The following is a 25147-nucleotide window of genomic DNA, read 5'->3' as shown; positions in this document are numbered from 1 at the left end:
ACAGTTTCTCTTAAGTAGTGATCCCTAATGACTGCATCAGAATGTGTTTGCGCTCTCTCATCTACAGCACAGCATGGAACCAATTGACCTGATCAGGTCACTTGTCCTCTATTACCAGATCTGTGCAGGTTCACCCACCATCTGCCCCTAATGGCTACATTTCTGCCTAAACAGCTAGATGGAGTATGAGATTTTGAGGCTATGGGGCCTATTCAGCAACACTAAAAACTCGATGGAGGTAATTAGGTTTAGAACTCGCATGGAATTCTACCTAATTGCCGGAGGAATTCATCATTCCTCCTCTCCATCAGTTTCTATTCCGAAAAGCTGCCATTTTTGCGATGACAGCTTTTCAGGAAATAGATAGTTTTCCCTCTCTACACTAACTTACTGCAGCTGTAATCAGTGCTGTGCATGCATCATTACATTCACAAACTCGGCGCATGTGCAGCACTGCCTACACCTGCGGTCATTTTGTCCCGGTCCCCCCCAACCCTCCCCCTCACCTCTCTGTCCCCCACCTACCTGGCCGCTGCAGCCGTGGACCCCGACCTTCCATCTGAAGAGGAGAACACAGTAAAGTTTATTATAAAAAAAAAAAAATTATATATAATTTTTTTTTTTTATATAAACTTAACTGTGTTCTGCCGGGAGAACAACAGTCGGAGCAGCTGCCGGAGCCGGCTGAGGGACGAGGGAGCGACGGAGGGAGCCAGAGGAGGACCTGCTCACACTGAAAGCAGGTTGGTATCACCCACTATACGCCACCTGAGAGTGGCGTATAGTAACATTATCAAATTCCAAAAATACATAATTTTCGGAATTTGACGAATAGCCTAATTTCTACATCCCCAAACTAATGTATGGGGAGTGTGGAAATGAACGCAGATGGACTTATCCAGGAAATATCAGTGATATCTCCTGTGTTAAGTGTGTTAATGAATACAAAAGTATCGGTAATTAAGGAAAATGTCCTTAAAACCGTTATTATAGTGTTGATGAATAGGCCCCTCAGTCTGACTTTGTTACACAATATGGAATTACATTAGTGGTTATTAGGTACCTGAGAGGGGATGTAGTTACATTGGCGATGGTCACACAGTCGAGAATGACAGTGTTAAAGCATAATGTCGAACATGGCACGCTGACATGGTGCTAAATTGATTTAAAGCATTCTGACCGTGTTGGATTGATCCACCCTAAAATTAAAAATGCTGAGTTTTGTTTTTTAATTATTTTTACGTGAGTAATTTTATCATGTGCAGCAACATTCCCAATAGAAAAGAACAAGAGAGAAATAAACATACTGCTAGCAAGGTAACGTCTGCTTTCTCAACATAGTACTGAAACGTGAGAGACCATATAGCATAGGAAACATCTACTTCTATGATGCACAAGGGTAAACTCTAAAACCATTCCTAATCAGTGAAAAATATACCCAAGGACATAAGTATGGTAAATCAGTGCTGACTGGCATTAGGTGGGCCATCCTGTCACTCAGCCACAGCTCTGTACTGAGGATCCGCTTCCAATTGTTACTCCCACTAAGAATGATGCCACTGCACACTGCCTTCTGCTAACTGTAGAGACAAACGTTGCTACTACTCTAGGGGCGGGATGCATGACGCGTTGTACTCGGGATGTGATGCATTTCACCACTCTTCGCGTGCAGGCCGGCGTTAATCATGTCGGTGTGCATGAAGGAGACTGCAAAGGACAGCTCTCTTGGTAAGAAGTGTCCTTTGCGAATGAGGGACTTCTGGGTCTAAGCTTGCTCAGAAGGACGCGCGCCGCAGGGGGCGATGAGAGGGATACGATTGGATCCCTCTCATATCACTCCCCGAATAGAAGCTCATAGGCTTCTATAGGGTAACGCCATCTGAAGATGCCACCGCATCCAAGCTAAGGAATGCATCACATTCCGGGGATTGGTGCATATGAGAAATACGGTCAAACCCCTGAAAACTGCATTGCAGTATGACCGCATTCTCCACATTACTGCATCCCGCCCCAGGAGAGAAGTCACCTGTAGTAACCAATCAGCATCTACCTATCATTTTGTGGGGTGGGTATCAAATACCGTCAGTCGAGATGCCTGCTGTCAAAGTGACTACAGTGGCATCACAATGCTCTGTATCCCGACAGGGGTCGGGTCAGTATACTAACCCTCCCTTCTTGCTCCCTAACCCTCACCGTTAGTGCCTAACCCCTTGGTGCCTAAACCTAACTGTTCCCCCTTAGTGCCCAACCACCCCAAGTGATGCCTAACGCTAACCTCCCCCCTCCCCAATACCTAACCCTAACCCCGCTGTTGTGCCTAAACCTAACCCTCCCCCCACGGCTAACAGCTAAGATGCCCCGGTGTACCTTCGTCAGGCTTTAGACGCCTATCTTTAGTCCCAGGTCGGGCTTCTGATGTTGGGATTTCGACAGCCGGCATAGTAACTACATCCCCATTATGTAGAATAGGGATAAATGCCACTTCAAAGCTAATTGGTTGCTATAGGAAACCTCTCCACTGGCCAACTTCGCTATTTTAACTGCTTAATGCATCAACCTGTAACTTACCCACTCAGAGTGACCAGGTGAGCATTACAACTGTGACCACCATGTGGGAGAAGTGCAACAGTGCAATTGAATGAATCCACCATTTCAAGATAATAGCTAGAAAGCCAGCACTTTCACTATGATTAAGGGCAGATGCTGCCTGAATCCCATAAACCGCTATCACGCTTCTGATTTTATTTAAAGATGTAAATAACATACAGTATAACTTTTTCAACTAAGTGGTTCTCGGAGTGCCAGCTCTCCCGTTTTCCTACTGCTAGCTGCCTGCATAGACCATTAACTGTGAAGTAGTGCACTAATAAAACAGCAGGTAAGACAAGACATTACACAGAACTGTCACCCTTCAAACTTTTCATCAAGGACAAGCTGAGTACTGTACAGTAATCAGCAGATCTCTCGTACTTCCTCAATCCTTTTCCTCTACCTTAGGTAGTGATTATAGAGCTCCACAGCTCCCTGCCTACGGCAAATTAATAAAATATGTCTTTAATTTGAAGATCTAATTCTAGACTCATGCTAAATATACATCACTGTGAGCCAAGCTACGGGAGCAAAAGATGTATCACTTTTCACAGAGGCCACACTTAGTTTGCAACATCAGCTATTTAAAACCAGATTCCCATGAAAGATGTATAGCTGTGCAGTGACAACTGCTGGTAGGTTGTTTGTATGCTATCCACTTCCTATGCAGTATTTTTTATAACTATTTTATTTTTACATTTTCACATGAATATACATCCGCTCACATAAGTAACCATATAGTTGAGCAACTACCAGTAGATCCGACAATGGCCAAACAACACTGGCCATTCATGTTATACTTAAGGCCGACCATATTTATTTATTTATTTAAAGCCTAATTTTGGTAAATGCACAATGTCTTTTTAAAGACATCTACATCACTAATGAAAACTTTGTAAATTAGAAGTGAAGTTTAGGATTATTTTCTACTATTTATAAAAAGCCTATATACTGTATTTCTCAGCGCTGTAAATTGTTTGTGCTAGTTCTTGGCTCAGGACAGTTAATTATTAAAGACTGTGCCACTTCCTGGAGCTGGGCAGTTAGTTCTTACAGTGACTGCCAGTTCCTGGCTCTGGGCAGGTAGCTATTACATTGATTGTGCTAGTTCCTGGCTCTGGGCAGGTAGCAATTACAGTGACTGTGCTAGTTCCTGGCTCTGGGCAGGTAGCAATTACAGTGACTGTGCTAGTTCCTGGCTCTGGGCAGGTAGCAATTACAGTGACTGTGCTAGTTCCTGGCTCTTGGTAGGTAGCTGTTACAGTGACTGTGCTAGTTAATAGCTCAGGGCATGAAGCTATTACAGTGACTGTGCTAGTTCCTGGCTCTTGGCAGGTAACGATTACAGTGACTGTGCTAGTTCCTGGCTCTGGGCAGGTAGCAATTACAGTGACTGCTAGTTCCTGGCTCTTGGTAGGTAGCTGTTACAGTGACTGTGCTAGTTAATAGCTCAGGGCATGAAGCTATTACAGTGACTGTGCTAGTTAATGGCTCTGGGCAGGTAGCTGTTACAGTGACTGTGCTAGTTCCTGGCTCTTGGCAGGTAGCGATTACAGTGACTGCTAGTTCCTGGCTCTTGGTAGGTAGCTGTTACAGTGACTGTGCTAGTTAATAGCTCAGGGCATGAAGCTATTACAGTGACTGTGCTAGTTAATGGCTCTGGGCATGAAGCTATTACAGTGACTGCGCTAGTTCCTGGCTCTTGGCAGGTAGCTGTTACAGTGACTGTGCTAGTTCCTGGCTCTGGGCATGAAGCGACTACAGTGACTGCGCTAGTTCCTGGCAGGTAGCTCTTACCGTGACTGTGCTAGTTAATGACTCTGGGCAGGTAGTTCTTACAATTACTGCTAGTTCCTGGCAGGTAGCTCTTACAGTGACTGTGCTAGTTAATGACTCTTGGCAGGTAGCTCTTACAGTGAGGGGGTCATTCAGACCCGGTCGTTAGCGCCGATGCACTCGGACCGGGTCGATGGCCCCCCACAGAGCATGCGCACGACGGCGCCGTCGTGCGCATGCGTGAGACCCGCTACGACCGACAGCGCCGGTCGTAGCGGGTCTCGATCCAAAGGGGGCGAGCTGTCGATGTTGATTGACAGCTCGCCCCGTTTGGAAGGCAGGCCGGGGGGGGTGGCAGCCCAAACCTACCGTTTGGGGGCTGCCCCACTGACATCACTAATGATGTCAGTGGAGAGCTTCCGGCTCAGACAGAGCCGAAAGCTCTCCGGGGCTTACGACAAGGGAGACCCTACCCTAGGGTCTTGTCGTAAGCCCCGATGGTGGCGATGGTCTTGACCATCGCGACCATCACCTTAGGCGGTCGTAAGGCTGTGGGTGTTAACCCACAGCCTTACCACCGCAAAGGAGGACGTCTTAAAAATTCAAGAGGTCCTCCCCTCATTCAGACCGACCGCACGCTCTGTGCGACCGGCTCTGAATGAGGTCCCGACTGTACTAGTTCATGGCTCTGGGCAGGCAGCTCATACAGTGACTGTGCTAGTTCCTGGCTCTGGGCAGGTAGCTCTTACCAGGGCCGTAGCTAGGGTAGTGCGGCCGGTGCCATCGCACAGGGCACCACAGGTCAGGGGGCACTGTTTGGGCCTGTCAAATTTCTGTTTATTATCATTCTTGCTTGTAGCTTCCTCTTATTTCATCTCCAGCATCTCCTGGCCTCTCCTATCTCTTCCCTGGCCCTTCCCCATGAAGCCATGGCCCTTTTTTGGGTGCATTATGTCTTTTTTTAAAATGAGGGGGTCGCCAATGATCTTTCTGGCACAAGGCACCAAAAAGTCGAGTTACGGCTCTGGCTCTTACAGAGACTGTGCTAGTTCCTGGCTCTGGGCAGGTAGCTGTTACAGTGACTGTGCTAGTTCACTGTAACAGCTACCTGCCCAGAGCCAGGAACTAGCACAGTCACTGTAATAGCTTCATGCCCATAGGTAGCTCTTACAGTGACTGTGCTAGTTCCTGGGTCTGGGCAGGGAGCTCTTACAGTGACTGTGCTTGTTCCTGGATCCAGAAAGTTAAGAATTAATTTGATTTTAGGGACCATACTTTAAAAAGAAGTCAGGTAAATTATTAGGTGTAAATAACAGTTCATTTAAATCTTTCATTCCCTACACAGTTTGTGAGATGTAAGAATATTTTCCCAATGGATCCATTTGTGACATCCACTATTTAATCTCAAATACAGCCTGATTTGCCTGTGTCCATTAAGATTTCTAATTATGCACTTACCTAACCTATTAATCTGCCTTTAAAGAGAACATGTCACAAAGAGCGGTTGTGGGCTTCTGTCTTTCGGGCTAAACCAGTATTCTGGACAACAAAGTTTACCAAGGTACAGATGTGTCCTTTTATACTGTGGCTTAGGTCGCGCTAACGTCTTTTTAGCTCAGAATGTGCATCTTATTTTCACAATGAAAACATTTGGGAGTGACAGAAGTGCATTGTTAGCATACACTGGGCCTGATTCATATGAGAGACTTAGGACCTCATTCAGAGTCGGTCGTAAGCGGCCGCTCGGTCATACACATTCGATGTTTCCAAACCATGCATGTGTACGTTTAGTTGTGCGCATGTGCGTACGAGATCTTGCGATCCCAAATGCTGTCGATCGTACGGCTTACGAGCAGGAAGTGGCTTCCGAGAGTTGATTGACATGAAAGGCCGTTTGTGGGTTTTGACGGGGGTGGTGGTCTGAAAACGCAGGCGTTCCTCACAGTTTTCAAGGCGTTTTAGGGGCGTACATAAATTACCTTCTACGACCGACATAGAAGGCCAGAAGTAGTAAAACGTCACTCTGCAAGCAGGTTAGAGGCCTGGCTGATCGTACAGCTTGAGGTTGGGTACGTACTCTCGCAAGCCCCAGAGTACAATCGATACTATCGAATGTTACTGATGTTAGGAGTGATGTTTCTATTTTGAGCCACACAATGCAAGCAGCTAATAATCGTTTGTTGTAGCTAATAACACTGCTAATTGGCTTGTAATTGATTCAGCTGTGTTTGCACTAGCGAATAATAAGAATAAATAAATTTCATGGGGATGGCTTATTCTATGCGTTTTTTGTTAATTTTTGGTGTAATTTGCACACAACACAAGCGGCCGCAACCATCAGAAGAAAATTAACATACAGCAACTGACAACGACTGACAACGATTGACTCGAGCGCTAGCTACTATCACTCGCTAGCTAGAGGAGGTGCATTGTTCACGTATGGGCGTCACTTTGGTTGCGACCGGCCGTGCGATTGCTTCCTTTTTCAGTTTTGCGGTCGTTAGGCGTACGACCCAGCGGTAGCTTACGACCGACTCTGAATGAGGTCCATAATGCATTAGCAGCTGCCATTTTGTACACAGCTGCTGTGTGAGAATATGCTAATGCTACAGCCGACTGAAAATGTGTTGAGACGCCCACCGGAGGCCTCACAGATCCAAGCAACTGTGTAGAAAACCGTAATGGCGGTCGCAGATCCTTCGATCGCCCATCTGGGTAACCTTATGGTTGCGCAGAATGAGTGAGGAAACTTAGGTCACTGGCGCCATATTTGGGTAAATAGGACCCAGATGGGCCACGGCTTGTCCTCATGCCAAGTTCTGTTGTGCTTTATCTGCGACTTTGTACGTGTGTAATACCAATTCCTGCGCGGTTAAAGTTGCAGCCCAGCTTCCCTAGTACACTGTGAGCAGCGTTATGTGGTGTCTGCAATTCCACACAGGGCCATATTCAATTAGATGCGAAAAGTCCGTTGCCGGACTTTTTCGCCGACATCGGAGGTTTTGGGTGCAAAGAAGTATCGTGCTCGTCCCCTCGTATCCCCATATTCAATTCCAAATCGGCAAAAATCAAGTGAGCGAAAAGTGCTGTCATTTTTGGTGAATTCAGCCTGACATTCCCTAAAGATGCTGTGACATGGGGGTTCACTATGGGTACCCCCGATTAGCCATGCTGAAGGCATTATGGGTCTTTAAATGGTCTCAATATGTGCTGTTTAACGTCTTTGAAAAAGTGATGAAGAATAGTATTTAGCGAGTTTTTTGGGGGGGAAAATGAGTAGTCCCAGCAAATTTGGGGTACACGAAACTGGCTGCAAGCATATTTTAAAGAGGCTAATGTGAACTTTTTAAAATTGTGAAAAATCCACCTGCCGCAACGACCTGCAATAAAAAAAACACCTGTGGCATACTTGGGGACTCCCCCTGAGTCTATTTCGCTAGTTTAAAAGTTTGTCCCTCAACTTTGTTTTTTTTTTTTGCCCCCGATACGAAAGTTCTTTTTTGGGGTGTCCTGGGTAACTTTAAAAAAAAAAAAAAATTGACACAGGTTACCTTTGGGGGATCAGTCCAAGGGGTGCTGGATGGTTTCTGGAAGTATGTACCCCAAAACCCTAATTCTGCACTTTTTTTACACCTATTCATAGGTGATACTTTCGCAGGGTTCTATCTATTGACTTTCCGCACCGGTAAAAAGTCTGAAGAATTAAATACGGGGATACGTCCAGATTGGTGAAAATGATGTAATCGGCGAAACAGTATCGCCGGTAACGGCTTTTCGCCTGCAATTAAATATGGCCCTAAGATGCAAAATTGAAAGATAAATAAAAAGACGCTACTCATCTCCGTGTCTGTCCCACCGAGCGTCTTGCGCCATATGGTGTAAAGACGCTCAGTGTATGAGGACACATCTGTAACAGAAAGTGATGTCACTAGTTCCTAGTGATTTCATAGGCTCCCATGACTATTGGTTTTCTTCCAGGATGTGTAGGTGCTGTGGGCCTGATTTAGACCCGGTCACAAGCGCTAAGCGCAAACAACCGGGTCAATAGTGACCCAGACCGCATGCGCACGACGGAGCTGGCTCCATCGTGCGCATGCGCGAGATCCGGATAGGGACGGGCACTCCATTGCTCCGGGTCTCGCAACAAAGGGGGCGAGCTGTCGATGTTGAGTGACAGCTCGCCACCTTTGGTGGGCGGGCTGGGGGGGTGGCTGCCCAAACGGAGGCGTTCCCATGAGAACGCCTGTCGTTTGGGGGCGGCCCCACTGACATCACTCGTGTCAGTGGAGAGATTCCGGCTCTGTTAGAGCCAAAATCTCTCTGGGGCATGTGGCCACCAGACCCTACTACAAGGGTCTCGTCGCAAGCCCGATGGTCTTGACCATCAACCTGGCCGCTCGCTATAGCTGTGGGTGGTCACCCACAGCTATGCGAGTGGCCAGTAGGCCGCACAAAAAAACCCAAAACGCCCTGATTCAGAGCGAGCACTCTTTCAGAGCGTCCGGCTCTGAATCGGGGCCTGTGTACACTTTCAGAATTCACCATACAACATTCTACACACACATAAAAAGTATTGATTCTCAACAGTAAACTTTCTTCCATCATCATGCAAACAAGACATATTTTTCGGTGTATTTGAGGCCACCTTGCCATGGTAGATGGGCATCTACAATTTGATGAAAATGTGCACTAAGAACATACTAAATGTAATTTTATAAAATTATATTCAGACGGTACAGGATTCTGCATTGGTATAAGAGCAGAATCCTGTACCCTAAATATCAAAGGAATAAAAAACAAACAAAATACAATATTGAGATACAGGATTCAAAAGTATGTAAATGTATGTATGAATAGTGTGAGCAGGTGGTGTGCCCTGGGGTCAATAAGGGTAAATAATTCTGAGAAAAAAAAGACCTTTGTGGGACATTCTTAGAAAATGGAAAAAAAAATTGTACTTTTATTAAACTTATGCTAAAAATGTAGATCGTACCTTTACCATAGAGCATACCATGTAGAGTATACCTGTGCCATAGAGTGCACCATGTAGAGTGTACCTTTACCATAGAGCCTGCTATGTAGAGCAGTGGTTCTCAAACTCTGGGCCTGATTCAGACCCGCTCGCAAGCGGGTCGATGGCCGGACAGTGCGCAAGCGCGGCCCCGGGAGCGAGTGAGGACTTCACTTGCTTGGGGCTCGCAGCAAAACGGGGCGGCTGTCGATGTTGATCACCAGCTCACCCCATTTTGTAGGCGGGTCGGGGGGGGGGTGGTGGCTGGCCAAACGGAGGCATTTGGGGGCGGCCCTACTGACATCACACGTGATGTCAGTAGTGAACTTCCTGCTCTATTAGAGCAGGAAGTTCACTGGGGCTTGCGGTGGACGAGACCCTACCACAAGGGTCTCGTCGCAAGCCCGATGGTCGCGATGGTCATGACCACCCACAGCTTAGCGAGCGGCCTGGAGGCCGGTAAAAAAAAAAAACCCGTCCCGACCCTGATTCAGAGCGAGCGGTCACAAAGAGCGTCCAGCTCTGAATCAGAGCCTCTATCCTCAGGACCCCACACAGGTCACGTTTTCTAGGTCACCGAGCAGGTGCACAGGTGTCAATTTTGATTTAACCACCCGTGCTCAACCATGGATATCTCTAAAACTTGAACTGTTGGGGAGCATTGAGGACCGCGTTTGGGAACCTCTGCCATAGAGCATACCATGTAGAGCTTATCTATATCTTAGAGCGTACCGTTCAGACCATACCTATACCAAAGATTGTAGCATGTAAAGCGTACCTATATCATAGATCGTACTATGTAGAGCAGTGTTGTCAAACTCTGGCCCTTCAGCTTTTGTGGGACTACATATCCCAGCATTCCCTGCCACAGTTTTAGCATTCCCTAATAGCAAAACTGTGACACTGCATGCTGGGATGTGTAGTTCCACTGCAGCTGGAGGGCCGAGTTTGACACCACTGATGTAGATGGTATAGGTAGAGCATACCTATACCATAGAGCATATCATGTAGAGCGTAACATAAATGGTAAACCAAATGTTGACAAGCGTACGTTGGTGGTCACAAAATTGTCTTGTAAAACACTGTCATTTTGTGATCAGGGAGCTGATCTATGGTTAATATCTAGTTTCTCAAGAAAAACAGGCTAATTGAGTTACAATATCAACATCTTTGTCTGTGTGTATATGGGTTTGGTGGAAAAATCAGAGAGGGGTCTTTTATCTTCTGCTTTATCAAAATCTATATTTAAAAACTGTTATCCTTAGGGTCAAAAGTGTGTATCTGTATATAGTATATATATATATATATATACACATGTGTGTGTATATAAGACTAGCAAGCAGTAAGAGGACTATAACCGTTGCCACTGTGACATTTTCTTTCCTAAATTGGGGTGAATCTACTCTATCACGCCAGCGTATTCCTACAAAATCACAGCACTTACTGTACCTACAATAATCTGTACTGCTGTGAAAATTCCAATAGTCTGATTTGGCTAATTATAATTGTGTGACAGCTACAAGGCAATGCCATGCAACTAAGCCCAGATGTGAGATATCTCACCCAAGAGCTCTGACTGGTGTAAATGTGTGTACATTATTTACTAGCCTACGAATGGGAATTATTAGTGTAATTTGTAAATTGCGATGCGACAAGATGTATCTTTGTCAGTGTAATTGCTCAATAAAAGGTCACAAGTGTGGCTTTGAATGTATCCAGTGAAAGTAATTTATGTGTTCGGCTAAAACACATCACATATCTAGCCCTTTAGCAATGAAAATGCTTCATTTTAATTGGTCCATTTTGGTTCTGTCTTTCAGATATGATTGCCATCACTGATCCCAACCAGATTACTATTTTGGCTATCTCCGTGGTTGGTGGGATCATTCTGCTCATTTTCCTGGTGACCTGTTTCTTTGTCAGCGGAAGGTAAAACTCATTTTCATGAATTCTCACCATTTAATATGTAATGTAATCATGGGACCTCCTCATATATACTAAGCTCTACATTTATTCCACTTCACAATAGAGTTGCTTAGTCACATTCTTATTTATAACATGTAGACCTTATATATGTCCTGGCCTAATTTTATTCTGACAGAAGAGGGGGAGAATAACATTTGATTTGGAATTATGGTGGTCTTCAATGGTGGATTTTACCTAAGGGATGCAGGACGTGCAGTCCCCCAGTTAAATCCGCCACCCCCATTGAGTTTTCCTTGGCACTGGCAGTGGGTTCCTATTAGAAGCGCTATCTTCTAATCACAGCCACACAGGCAGTCCCAGGGGAGGTGTTTTCTCCCCCTGGGACTGCCCGTCCAGAACATGATTAGCAGAGAGTACACTTCCAATGGAAAGCCACTCCCCTGCCCTTCCGCCAGCCCTATTCTTCTAAGGGTTGCAGACGATGCAAACGCTACAAACCATTGCTTATGCGCAAGCGCCATCCATGGGCCCTGTCATATGCAGGAGCCAAAGAAAAACAGGAGCCGGACGGGATGCTTACTGGGCTGCTGCAATCGGGTGCCGAGAGAGGGGGGAGCAGGTACTAATTACCTGGGCCCGGGCTAGCTGGAGGGACCTGGCGGGGGTCCTGTGTCACGCCCCCCTCTTACCTCACAACCGCCAAGCACACGCAGCTATGAGTTGGGCTGCAGTGGGAGACTGCTCGCGGCTGCTAAGCAGCAGCTGCAGCAGTCTCCTATGCCTACAGGGGGAGCGATCACACTGACCGGCTCACAGCGCCCACATCCATTGGGGACTTGGCCACGCTTCACAGGATTATACCACACCCCCTTTTCCAGGCTCGGCAGGAGCTGCCACTGGTGGTTTGGTAAATATATTGAAGATCAAAGTCACAGTATTTTCACTAACTTTGTGTCGTGCTTTGATCTTTAGAAACGTTTAGTCATCATGACCAAAATTAGAATATTTAACTATCGGCGCCATACAGAGCCCTTTAGAATATGAGATGTATCTTTTTGAATCTGAACCGTAATATGTACAATTTTTGCTGCTCCAACTGTACCTCCGGATACCAGTACTGGAGATTACTAAAGAGTAATAGCATTACTTAAATATGTTCTAAGCACTAGTAAAATATAGGTAATTTTAGTTATTTTTCCAGCACATGTACTATGCATTCCAGCATAGGATCTTTATTGCACTTGTTTTGTCTGGATGCAGTGGTGGAAGAACAGGATAAGTGATGGAAGAACTTCTCTTTTCAATTCATTTACCACATTTTAACTGGCACTATAGACTAGAGATGAGCGGTTTGTTTTTGACTGAGATCTTCTTCCCGCCTAGTTCAGATCTCAGTACGAGGCAAAACGTCATCTCTAACGGACATTTTGTCCATGAAAGATGAAGTTTTGCCTTGCTCTGAGATCCGAACTTGGTGGGAAGATCCCAGCTAAAACAGTACCGCTCATCTCTGCTGTAGACACACTATGCCTGGTCCATCCATGGACTGCAGAAATGCAGGACAACTCACTTTGTACCATAGCTGACGAGCTTTTCGTGTCCTCTTCTGGAGGGTGCGAGCGTGTGGTGCCGAGGATCGTGTTATGGTATCCTGCACCCCCACTTTACAATACCTAGGGGGTGGGGGTGCTGAGAGGTGTGATTAGCCACAAATCATGTCAGCAAGCCAAATGTGGGAGACTGGTCTATGTTTTCAGAAGCTCAGGAGTGCTCCCCAAAATTCCCATGGAGTAGGCGAGTATGCTTTGTACATTACATTTTTTTTACCTTGGGGTTTGGGTTCAGATAACATACAGCTACTGTAACAGATAATAGGATGGCATAGAAAATGTGTTGGAGGGGGTATAAAAAAAAAATCTATGGCCAAGCCTGGTCACCTACACATACTGTAAGGCACTTGTCTTTATTAAATGTCTTCTTTCATTGTGTTTAGGTGGCAGGTACACTTAAAGAATTGTATGTTTTATTATTCCATCTGGCTACTCTATAAAAATAATACTCTCTTTGTTTCTGTCTCCTGCACTAAGTCAAGGTAACCTTGCTGCATTTATTTGTTTTTGCTAATTACATTATTGATTAGTGTGTGCAATGTAATAATTGCTTCTTCTTGTTCAGGAAGATCTTTTGTCTATTTCCTTTCCATGACTTTACTGCAAATTCAGCTCTGGCGATATATAGATTGTCCCTTCCTGCAAGCACTCGGGTCTGTGGCTCATACAGCTATTGTGTACCATTCAGGGATAGGATAGGTCATTCCGGCGAGCATTGGGAGCACCTGGACTTTCTTGTTGCTGCACCATCAAGATAGTGGGGTAATTGGACCTGAGCTGATCAATGATGTTGGGTTAAACAGCAGATCATTATTAAATAATTGGTTATATAGCTAGGGTTAGTAATTGGGGTATAGAGTTTATTAACATTATTGACCTAGAAGTCCTCTTCAATTCAAAAATTCTTATTAACCAAATGTGGTAACTACTAATAAATAGGAGAGATATAGCTACTGTATTTTGCTCATCTATATTGACATTACTTAATAGCAATTCAAAACCTCCTCCTAAACTAATCAATGCAGTATGAGTTTATTACTTAAAGGTTATATTTTATACTTGCCTACTGTCCTAGGGGATCAGACCAGCTTACCGGATGCCACTTTCCCAGGGAGGAGGGGCCTAATGCTGCAACTTACTGAGAGTCTCTTCAACGTGGCCTGGCTCCAGTTGTCCACAAATCGTAGCATTGTACAGTGTGAGTGGGCCACACCACTTTTATCTCCCACCTGAATGTGCCCTCCAGGATACCACTGAGAGGACACTGAAAAAGTTGGCACTTATGATACATTTATCATCTCAACAGGATGGCAAAATATGAATGTTTGGTCATATGTATAGGGCTATTTTATTTGAAACATAAAATCTATGAGCCTTGAGCCATAGGGGTATAAAGTATTTACTAAAGTCAGAGTCTACTTAGCACCTTCTAGAAGATAATAGCTAAAATCTGATTGGTTGCTATGGGCAACAACTCCACTTCTAAAAACCCACCCTTTAGTAAATAATATATGCCCCATAGTATTATAAGTCTATAATTGCCAACACTACTTTAGTGCAATAAAACAGTAATAGATATCCTGCTTTTACATATATATCAGTAACTGCAATCATAGTATCTTATATATAAAATTAATTGGCCTGTTTGTTTGTTCAGTTATGCATTTGCACACCCCTGCACTGATTGGGATCCTGGACAGGCTTTAGGGGGGTTAGGTTCCCTGTCGGACCTCCTGCTGGTGTACACTGGGCAGAACCTTGACCCGGGGAGCCTGTTCTGAGACTCCCACTGGATGGATTTGTATGAAAACTTCACAGAGCGGTAACATTGGATACAAAAAGACATACTAGGGGAATGAGGTCCTGGTCGGACCTCTCGTAGGTGTACACTGGTTAGAACTTTGACCTGGGGATGCTGAGCAGAACTTTGACCCGGGGAGCCAGTTCTTGGCATTCCACTGGATGGATTTGGATGAAAACTTCACAGAGGGGTGGCAATTGGTCTGGAATGCTTTATAGGGGAGTGGTTGGGGTCCCGGTCAGATCTCACAGAAGAGTGCACTGGGCAGAACCTTTACCCGGGGAGCCTGTTCTGAGCCTTCCACTGGATGGATTTGGATGAAAACTTCAGAGTGGTAATATTAGATCCCCGATGACATAATAGGGGGTTGAGGTCCCAGTCAGACCTCCCGTTGATATAAGCTGAGCAGAACTTTGACCCGAAGAACCTGGTCTTGGCCTCCCACTGGATGAATTTGGATGAAAACATCACAGAAGGGTGGCAATTGGTCTGGAAATGCCTAATGGAGCAGTTGGGGTCCTTGTCAGGCCTCACAGTGGAGTGCTTCAGGCAGAACTTTGACCCAGGGAGCCTTTCCTGGGCTTTCCACTGGATGGATTTGGATGACATCACATAATTTGGACGAAAACTTCACAAAGTGGTAACACTGGATCCCAGAAGACATACTATGAGGTTGAGGTCTCGGGCGCACCTCCCGCTCGTATACGCTGGGTAGAACTTTGACCCAGAGAGCCTGTTCTGGGTGGATGGATTTGGATGAAAACTTCACAGAGGGGTGGCAATTGGTCTGGGATGCCTAATAGAGTAGTTGGGGTCCTGGTCGGACCTCATGGAGGAGTGCACCGGGCAGGACTTTGACCCAGGGAGACTGTTCTGGGCCTTCCACTGGATTGATTTGGACGACATCCCATAATAAAACTTAATAACTTAAAGATTTAAACCCAGGGAATGCTGGGTACTTCAGCTGTTAATAAATATCGAAGATCCCTGGTGTCAAAAACTAGCACTTATGGACTCTGATAAATATGTCTAACCACATACTGTAGCTCCAGAGTGCAAAAATTCTGCCCCTGACATTTCTCTGCCTGGACTGTCTGCTGCCTGACTCAGCAAGTGACGTGGCACCCATGCCATAAATATTCTCCAGTGATGTGCACTGTCAAAGGCAAAACATCAAATCATAGTACGAGCTAAATATTAGTATTATGCCAACAAAATAAACACCACTACTTTAGAATTTTGAATCACAAATATTTTTTGTCAATTCCCTGAATTTTGTTTCCTCCAAACCATGGCGTCTAACACAGCTGCCTCAGGGCCTGATTCAGACCCACTCGTAAGTGCACAGCACTCGCAAGCGGGATGATGGTGGGGTACTGCGCACGGCGCGTGCTGCGTGCATGCGCAAACCCCGGAGCAAGAGAGAATTTCTCTCACTCCGGGGCTCACTACAAAAGGGGCGGCTGTTGATGTTGATCGACAGCTCTCCCCAATTTGTAGGCGGGGAGGGGGGGTGGCTACACAAACGGAGACGTTCCCAAAGGAACGCCTGCCGTTTGTGGGAGGCACCACTGACATCACCAGTGATGTCAGTGGAGAGCTTTCTGCTCTGTTAGAGCAGGAAGCTCTCTGGGGCTTGCGATGGATGAGACCCTACCACAAGGGTCTCGTCGCAAGCCCCGATGGTCGCGACCATCACCTGGCCGCTCACAAAAGCTGTGGGTGGTCACCCACAGCTTAGCCAGGGGCCAGGCGGCCGCAACAAAAAAAAATGTCCTGATTCAGAGCGAGCGCTCTTCAAGAGCGTCCGGCTCTGAATCAGGCCCTCAGTTTGCCTCATTACAGGCATTTTGGGATCTTACGTGTTGCTCTTATTTTTGTGCTAATGTACCATATTTGTTACATGTAGCACATAGTCTTGTGCTTCAAGCTGCTGGTGGCTGTTGGACTGCATAGGTTTGCATGTTCTGAATGGACCAGATGGCCTGACCAGGGCTGAATGCAGACTACAGTACATGCCCTCCCATGTGCCTTGTATTGTGCCCAGACGTAAACATAAGATTCTGTTTGTGGGACTAGATATTTATATGAACTACAGGGAAAGGAGAATGGAGCGTTTTTTGTTTTTTTTTGGATGGGTTTTTTTGCTTGTGTTCCCAGATTAATGGGGAACCCCCCAGGGTATCTGGGCTTGATTTGTAGGTGCTGCCCAATCCTTTAGAGAGATGTTTGTAACTTTCAATGTTCTATGGGAAAGTGCACACATATTGAAGTGTAATAAAGACATTCAAACGCACATTACAACAGTGCAGTAAGCAGGACAATTTGGCGCCCTATGTCTACCGTGCCCTTGAAACTGTGATGTTGTGATGTGACTTGAAGGGGACGTGCAATCGAGAAGAGTGCTATACAGGCTGCAGGGTGCAGTTTCAGGCACTGTGCAAGACAAATGCAGGTGCCAAAGAGCAGCAATGGTGCTGCCCCCTATGCCCTGCGCCCAGGGTAACAGCACCACTTGCACATCCCTAGTTACAGCCCTGTATGACGCGTCTAATAATGTCAGTAGTGATGTTACACTTGTCTCCTTAGTTCTAGAATCATGCATTTTACAAGTTCAAAATTAATGAGGGGAATATTAAAAAAATGAAAGCTGAAGGTCTTTGAAGCAACATTTTATTATCTCCACCATGTGCATGATCTCTGTGCCTTTTACTAATTGTGTTATTTACAGCTAACTTCTCAGTTGTCCTTTATTAACCTGTGTGGAGCATTAGGTCTATAATCAGGACTCAGTGACCCCGTCATGTGCTGCACTTATCACGGCTGACAGGTGTCACAGGAGAGAACCTGTGTAGGGTACTTTCATATATGCCTACTTAAAACGGCCATTTAAACTGATGTATTTGCACCACTCAAAGCGAACTTGGCATGAGAAAAACCTGTGGCTGCTGCATCGTAGCACTTTGTATACAGATTCAGACTCAGGGCCTCATTCAGACCCTCTCGCAAGCAGGTCGATGGTGGGGCACTGCCACACGCGGCGTGCGCAATGCGCGTGCGCGAGCCCCGGAGCAAGGGAGAAATTCACTCGCTTCTGGGCTCGCTACAAACAGGGCGGCTCGCCCCGTTTTGTAGGCGGGGAGGGGGGAGGGTGGCTGGTCAAACGGAGGCATTCCAGAAGGAACGCCTGCCGTTTGAGGGTGACTCTACTGACATCACTCATGATTTCAGTAGTTGAGCTTCCTGCTCTATTAGAGCAGGAAGCTCGCTGGGGCTTGCGGGAATGAGACCCTACCACAAGGGTCTCGTCGCAAGCCCGATGGTCGCGACCATCACCTGGCCGCTCGCAAAAGCTGTGGGTGGTCACCCACAGCTTAGCGAGTGGCCTAGAGGCTGGCCCAAAAAAAAACCAGACACCTCCTTGCTGCATCTGTGATCCCAGCGCCTTAGGCTGAAGCTTACCGCAGCCTGACCGCATCCTGGCAGCTTGCGAGGCCAGGAAATCTGCAGCCAGGAAATCGGTGCTGCCAGGACGGCTGCCCAGGACGCCCCTGCTCCGCCTCCCAAGCGCCACAGCCTGCCAGTCACGCTTCGGATGGAGGCACTGCGAGCGGGATGGTAGATGGAGGACTGTGCATGCACAGTACACATCCTGCGCATGCACAGTCCTCTAACAATTGGAGATGTGTATTTCCTAAATACTACAATGTGCTTGAGTCATGCGGACATACAGTAGCCTTACCTGCATTAGTTTAGTTGGAAAAACAGGCCCATAGTCTTGAGAATAGAGCCAGTCAATGCTCTAGGAAACAGTGCATTAAGCCTCAATGGTTCTGTACTGGTGAATCGATACGCTGCAGTCTTATGGAATATTGGTACAAACCGCAATATGGCTGTCTCCACTCATATTTTCATTATGCCATATAAGGCTAATGTTCTTGTAAACAAGTCATTAGGAGCATTATTAAGTCTCAACCTGCACTTAAATGTATTTAGTTTAACGCTGGAAAAACCCTATATAAACCATGTATGCTTTTAGTATGCATTTTCTCGGTTTCAGATGCATTTAAAAGTATGCTCCATCTGTGACAGTATAGTAAGTTGTCATGTTCAAACCAAATGTATAAATGCTGCTTACTAGCCTCTCTGCATTTACAGTGCTCTCCTATTGAGATTATTTATTATTAACGGTTATTAATATAGCGCTTACTTATTAGGCAGCTGTCTACAGAGAGTATTTGAATTGTGACAAGAAACCCATGCAAATACAGGGAGAGCATTCAAACTCCACACAGATAGCATAAAGAACTACGAACCCATACTGCCCTAGGTTAATGTAAGTTTTCATCTGCGCTCAAAACACACATACAATTGCATTGTTACAGTCACATATCATCATCACCGAGACAGATATTGTCATAGTTATAAAAAGTTATAAATATTTACAATTGCTATGTACAGTTCTGCTAACCAAAAGTCCATAAAAAATATAAAGAGGCCTGTACTGGCAGCAATGCGTTTATTCTACCCTGTTACCATTGTAAGTGCTAAAGTAAGGGGTAATAAACGTTCATATGTTTCATATTATATTATATATTATTATAATATAATATGAAATATTATATTATAATATATATATTATAAATTATCATTAGTTTCATGGACATAGGGCCTGATTCAGATGGTTTACGACAACTCTGATGTTTAATGTTCGGCGCCTGTGCAGGATCTGTATGGCGCATGTTCCGATCACTGAATGAAAGCGGTCACAGTTCCCCATAAGCCTTTGGGGGACGGGCGATGATGGGTCTGCATATAGACTGCGTTCGCTTCCCCGCTGGCAAGTGGCTAGTTTGCGCATCTAGCCACTGCGTTCAGGAATGAGATCGCAGGGTGTATGCAGACCCATCAGACCCATGGCAGAGTGATTGACAGGGAGTGCTGTTTGTGAGTGGTGACGGGGGAGTGGCTGGGAAAAGCAGGCGTGCCAGTGCATTTTTTAACGGCGTTGCAGTGGCGTGCATAAATTAGCCACTGCAATACCATACGCAGCCTGAGCCCTCATAGCGGGCGCTGAAGTAAGTAATTCCTGAGTGAGGTCTGACCTTCTTTAACTGTGCGTATGGGTCCGATGTTACTCGATGTTACTGATTGTTTTGCTATTTTGACATAGTATACAGATGTGAGTAAGGAGAGGTGGGCGTCCTTATGTTAGGCTGCGATCGCATTGTGAATACAAACATTTGCATATCACCGCTGATATTAGCAACTGTATTGCGTGTCTATAAGCAGAATAGCGATCCATAGTGAATCAGGCCCTGTGTATCTTAGTAACACCATGCTGCACGGCAGATGGGCAGATTTAAAATGTGCAGAGAGATTTAGATTTGGGAGTGATGTGTCCAAACTAAGATCTAGATTGCAGTGTATACATAAAGCTGTTAAGCATTTGTTTACTACATGCAAAAGCAGCCGGTATTTACCCTGCATGCAAAACAATGTATGTATCTGCACCCCTTGTATTGCAACATGAGACCTGATTCATTACGGATCGCAACTGCTATTGCAATAGCGATTATGCACGCCATCTCACTGCAAAGATAATATGAGATATGGTAAGAACTTACCCTTGTTATCTCTATTTCTACGAAGTCCATAGGGTTCCACAGGATACCTTGGGGTATAGGTGTGACGTCAGTCGCAGGGCACCAAAGAGTTAAGCTTTCAGCCTCCCAGGATGCACTAGGTCCCCCTCCTATACCCCGCCCCCGGGCCAAGGCACCTCAGTTAGTTACCAAGCCATAGGCCGGAGGAGGAGAAGGAAGAGAGAGAACAAAGATCTGGACACATACAAGAATCACATTCTCACCCGAGGGAGACGGAAAACCGGTGACCAGAGCAAAGCCCATCTGCAGCACAGGTGCGACAGGGCGGGAGTCCTGTGGAACCCTATGGACTTCGTAGAAATAGAGATAACAAGGGTAAGTTCTTACCATATCTCATATTTTCTACTTCAGGGTCCATAGGGTATCCACAGGATACCTTGGGGATGTCCCAAAGCAGTATCCTTTAAGGGTGGGGACGCTCCTGTGCAGAAAGGAGAATCCGCCGCCCGAAGGAAGCATCCTGAGAGGCGAAGGTGTCAAACCTGTAATACCTCACGAAGGTATGGACAGAAGACCACGTAGCAGCCTTGCAGATCTGAACTGCCGAGGCACCACGTCGAGCTGCCCACGAAGGACCCACAGACCTAGTGGAATGAGCCTTCAGAGAAGGAGGGACCGGTAGGCCTTCATGAAGATAAGCTTCAGAAATAGCCATACGGATCCAGGCTGCCAAAGTTTGCTTTGAAGCAGGCCAACCCTTTTTACGGAAGCCAAAGAGGACAAACAAAGCGTCCGACTTCCTAAACGAAGAAGTGCGGTCAACATAAGTCCTTAAGGCCCGCACAACATCCAATGAGGCCTCACCCACGGAAAGACCCGGTGAGTTAAAGGCCGGAACAACTATTTCCTCGTTAATATGAAACTGGGAAATAACTTTGGGAAGAAACTCGGGCCGAGTGCGGAGCACTGCCCTGTTCCCATAAAAAACCAAGAAAGGGGGTCTACAAGAAAGAGCCCCTAACTCAGAAACACGTCTGGCCGAAGCAATGGCCAGAAGGAAAACAGTCTTAGCTGTTAGCCATTTAAGATCCACTGAGCCCAGTGGTTCAAACGGCGGTCCTTGGAGAGCCCTCAGGACCACAGCCAAATCCCAAGGCGCCACAGGTGGAACAAAGGGCGGCTGAATGCGGAGAACACCCTGCATAAAGGTGCGCACATCCGGGATTGTAGCAATCCTACGGTGAAACCAGACAGATAGGGCCGAAACCTGTACCTTCAAAGAAGCAAGGCGAAGCCCATGATCTAGTCCCGCTTGCAGGAAGGCGAGAATCCGAGACAGACGAAACTCCCGCGGTGCATAACCTCTCGGTCGACACCACTGGAAGAACGTATGCCACACGCGATGGTATATCCTCGCGGAAGACGGTTTCCGAGCTCGTAACATGGTACGCACCACAGAGCTGGAAAACCCCCGGGACCTCAGCATGGCCGTCTCAACAGCCACGCCGTCAAAGACAGCCGAGTCAGGTCCGGGTGAAGGCAAGGACCCTGAGACAGAAGGTCCGGTCGTAGCGGCAACCGCAGAGGAATGTCCACGGACAGACCCTGAAGGTCTGAGAACCAGTGCCGTCTGGGCCACGCGGGAGCTATCAACAGGAGCGTCCCTCCTTCCTGTTTGAATTTCCGGATTACCCGTGGAAGAAGGGAGACCGGAGGGAACAGGTATGCGAACCGGAACGTCCACCGGACGGACAGAGCATCCACCAGAGACGCCCCTTTGTCTCTTGTGCGAGACCCGTACACCGGCAACTTGTTGTTGTGCCGGGACGCCATGAGGTCGATTTCTGGAAGACCCCACCTGTCCACCAGTAGTTGAAAAACGTCCGGGTGCAGGGACCATTCCCCCGGATGAACGTCCTGGCGACTTAGAAAGTCCGCCTCCCAATTGAGCACTCCCGGGATGAAGACCGCTGATATGGCCGGAAGATTGCGCTCCGCCCAAACCAGGATCCGAGAGACCTCTACGAGAGCCGCCCGACTGCGAGTTCCTCCTTGCCTGTTTATGTAGGCCACGGTGGTAGCGTTGTCCGACTGGACCTGCACCGGGCGACCCTGGAGAAACCGCTGTGCCTGCTGGAGAGCATTGAAGACCGCACGGAGTTCCAAGATATTTATTGGAAGCTCCGCTTCTGTCGGCGTCCACCTGCCCTGGAACAAGTGTGGACCCGAAACTGCTCCCCAGCCCCGAAGACTGGCGTCCGTTGTCAACGGGACCCAATTTGGAACCCAGAACGGACGTCCCTTGTTGAGGTGGGTCGTCTGTAACCACCACGTAAGGGACAGGCGAACCTCCTGGGTGAGCACAATCGTCTGGGACTTCAGAGACTGAGTCAGCCCGTTCCACTTGGACAGGATCAGGTGCTGCAGAGGTTTGGAGTGAAACTGGGCGTATTCCACCATGTCGAACACCGACACCATGGAGCCCAGTAACCTCATCGCCGAGTGTAAGGACACCCGGCGGCTGTGCAGACAACTGCGCACCCTTGACTGTAAAGCAGAGATCTTGTCCTCCGTCACGAAGATCCTTTGCTGTCCCGAGTCCAATAAGGCTCCAAGATGCAGAATCCTCCGAGACGGGATTAGAGTGGACTTCTGCCAGTTGATTAGCCAGCCGTGCCGTTGCAGCAGTGCAATGGTCAGGTCCAAGTGGCGTAACAGGAGCTCTGGAGATCCTGCCACCAATAACAGGTCATCCAAATACGGCAACATGCGGACTCCCTGCAGCCGCAGAGAAGCCGCCATGACCGCCATCACCTTGGTGAAAACACGTGGTGCTGTTGCCAGGCCAAAAGGTAACGCCCGAAACTGGAAGTGGTCGCTGCTGATTGCAAACCTGAGGAACTGTTGATGGCGCCAAAGAATAGGGACATGCAGGTAAGCGTCCTGTATGTCCAATGACACCAAGTAGTCCCCAGGTTCCAGCGCCAGAATGATGGACCGTAGGGTCTCCATCCGAAACTTCGGGACCCGCAAAGACTTGTTGAGTGCTTTGAGGTTGAGTATCGGACGATATGACCCATTGGGTTTCTGTACCAAAAATAGATTTGAATAGAAACCCTGGCCCCTCTGGGAGAATGGAACCGCCACTATAACTCCAGCCTGGAGCATAGTGTGCAATACCTTCCGCAGCTCCGTAGCCTTGTTCCGGTCTGATGGGAGACCCGTGGTGAAGAAGCGAGCCGGGGGTCTGTGCCGGAAGGAGAGGGCGTATCCGTGGGAAACCACCTCCAGAACCCAAGTGTCTGTCGTAGTGGTCGACCAACACTGGGCGAACTGTAGCAGGCGGCCTCCCACCCTGGGATCCCCCAAAGGGAGGCCCGGACCGTCAGGCCGCAGGCTTGTCATCTGGCTTGGGGGCCGGACGTCTGGTACTCCATGCCTGCTTCCGGGGCTTGACCGATTTCTTAGGGCCAGCCTGTCGAGGAAACGACTGTGGTTTGGGCCTGCCCTGGGCCCTAGATGACCGAAAGGACGATGGTCCCGAACCAGAAGGAGCAGCGGCCGACGGGAGACAGGCAGATTTGGCTGCCGCCAGCGTGGCCACAATCTTATCCAGATCCGGACCGAAGAGAACTTCTCCGGTAAACGGCAACGCTTCCAGACCTTTCTTGGAATCTGCGTCCGCCTTCCAGGATCGCAGCCACAAGGTGCGACGAGCAGCTACCGCTGCTGAAGAAATTCTAGACACCAGAGTACTAATGTCTAGAGCCGCCTCGTTGATGTAGGTGGCCGAATCACGGAGATTGCCAATCAACTCCGCCTGATCGGCCGGACAGTCGGATTCAAAAGAAGCCTCTAATGAATCCGCCCAGCGCTCCATCGCTCTGGCAACCCAGCAAATGGCCATAGCCGGCCGTGCTGCCCCCCCTGCAAGGGAATAAGCGGACTTCAGGCAGATTTCTACCTTGCGGTCCGTAGCATCCTTAAGGGAGGACATGGATGGCATCGGCAATGTGGCACTACGGACAAGACGGGTCACGTGAGAATCCACCTGTGGAGGGGATTCCCACTTAGCAAAATAATTATCCGCGAACGGATAAGCCACCGCCAGGCGTCTCTGCGGCTGGTATCTTTTGCCAGGTTGTTTCCACGCCTCCTCTAAATGGTCCACCAACTGACCCGAAAGAGGAAAGACTGTGGCATCGCCCTTCACATCTTTGAAAAAGGCATACTTAGATTTAGCCGCTGGGGGAACTTCGTCCTCAATCACCAAGGCTGTGCGGACCGCCCGAATAAGTCCAGGAATATATACTTTGGACTTAGCATCAGCGTCCTTAGTATGGAGAGGTTCCTGATCGTAAGGATCTAGAATCTCCCCATCATCAGACGTCCCTTCGTCATCCTCATAAGGAGCGGACAGAGACGCCACCGGCCTTTTATGAGACCGCATCACAGACTCCCCTTGCAACACATCCGACAAGTGCTGTACAGAACTTGTCAGGGAGTTAACCCACGCTGGCTCCTGAGAACCCGGGAGCGGGGAAATAGGGAGACTGTGGGGTACCACCAATTGTCGTGGGAACCCCTGCATGGGTGACGACACCACAGACTGCTGGGACAAACCCATCGGAGTAAACGCGGGCTGCGGAGCTAACTGGCCCACTAAAGCTGTTAACGCCTGAGCGAAACAAGCCCAGGGCGGCTCCTGTACCGGTGCTGTAACCGTAATAGGCCGCGCCATGGACAAACACTGCCGGCAAAGGCCCTCCGCGCTACCCTCCCCCTCCGCTAACGGTACTTGCACGTGGTACACTGTAGCCGGAGGGGA

The 25147-nt window shown here is 47.6% G+C and overlaps 1 protein-coding gene across 4 annotated transcripts in view; it reads left to right on the top strand.

The window, feature by feature from the left end:
- EPHB1 (EPH receptor B1) overlaps window positions 1-25147 on the top strand; it is a 278858-nt gene that overhangs the window by 182127 nt on the left and 71584 nt on the right. For all 4 annotated transcript variants that reach the window (XM_088473838.1, XM_088473837.1, XM_088473840.1 and 1 more), the window contains one exon: window positions 11197-11305. In XM_088473838.1, coding sequence (XP_088329964.1) covers window positions 11197-11305 — 109 coding nt within the window. The remainder of the gene's footprint in view (window positions 1-11196; window positions 11306-25147) is intronic.

The sequence above is a fragment of the Taudactylus pleione genome, unplaced genomic scaffold (assembly GCF_031769625.1).
Source record: "Taudactylus pleione unplaced genomic scaffold, aTauple2 ptg000142l, whole genome shotgun sequence".
In the NCBI taxonomy this organism is placed as follows: Eukaryota; Metazoa; Chordata; class Amphibia; order Anura; family Myobatrachidae; genus Taudactylus; species Taudactylus pleione.
The sequence above is the reverse complement of the archived record's forward strand: the minus strand, read 5'-3'. Positions and strand labels throughout refer to the sequence as shown.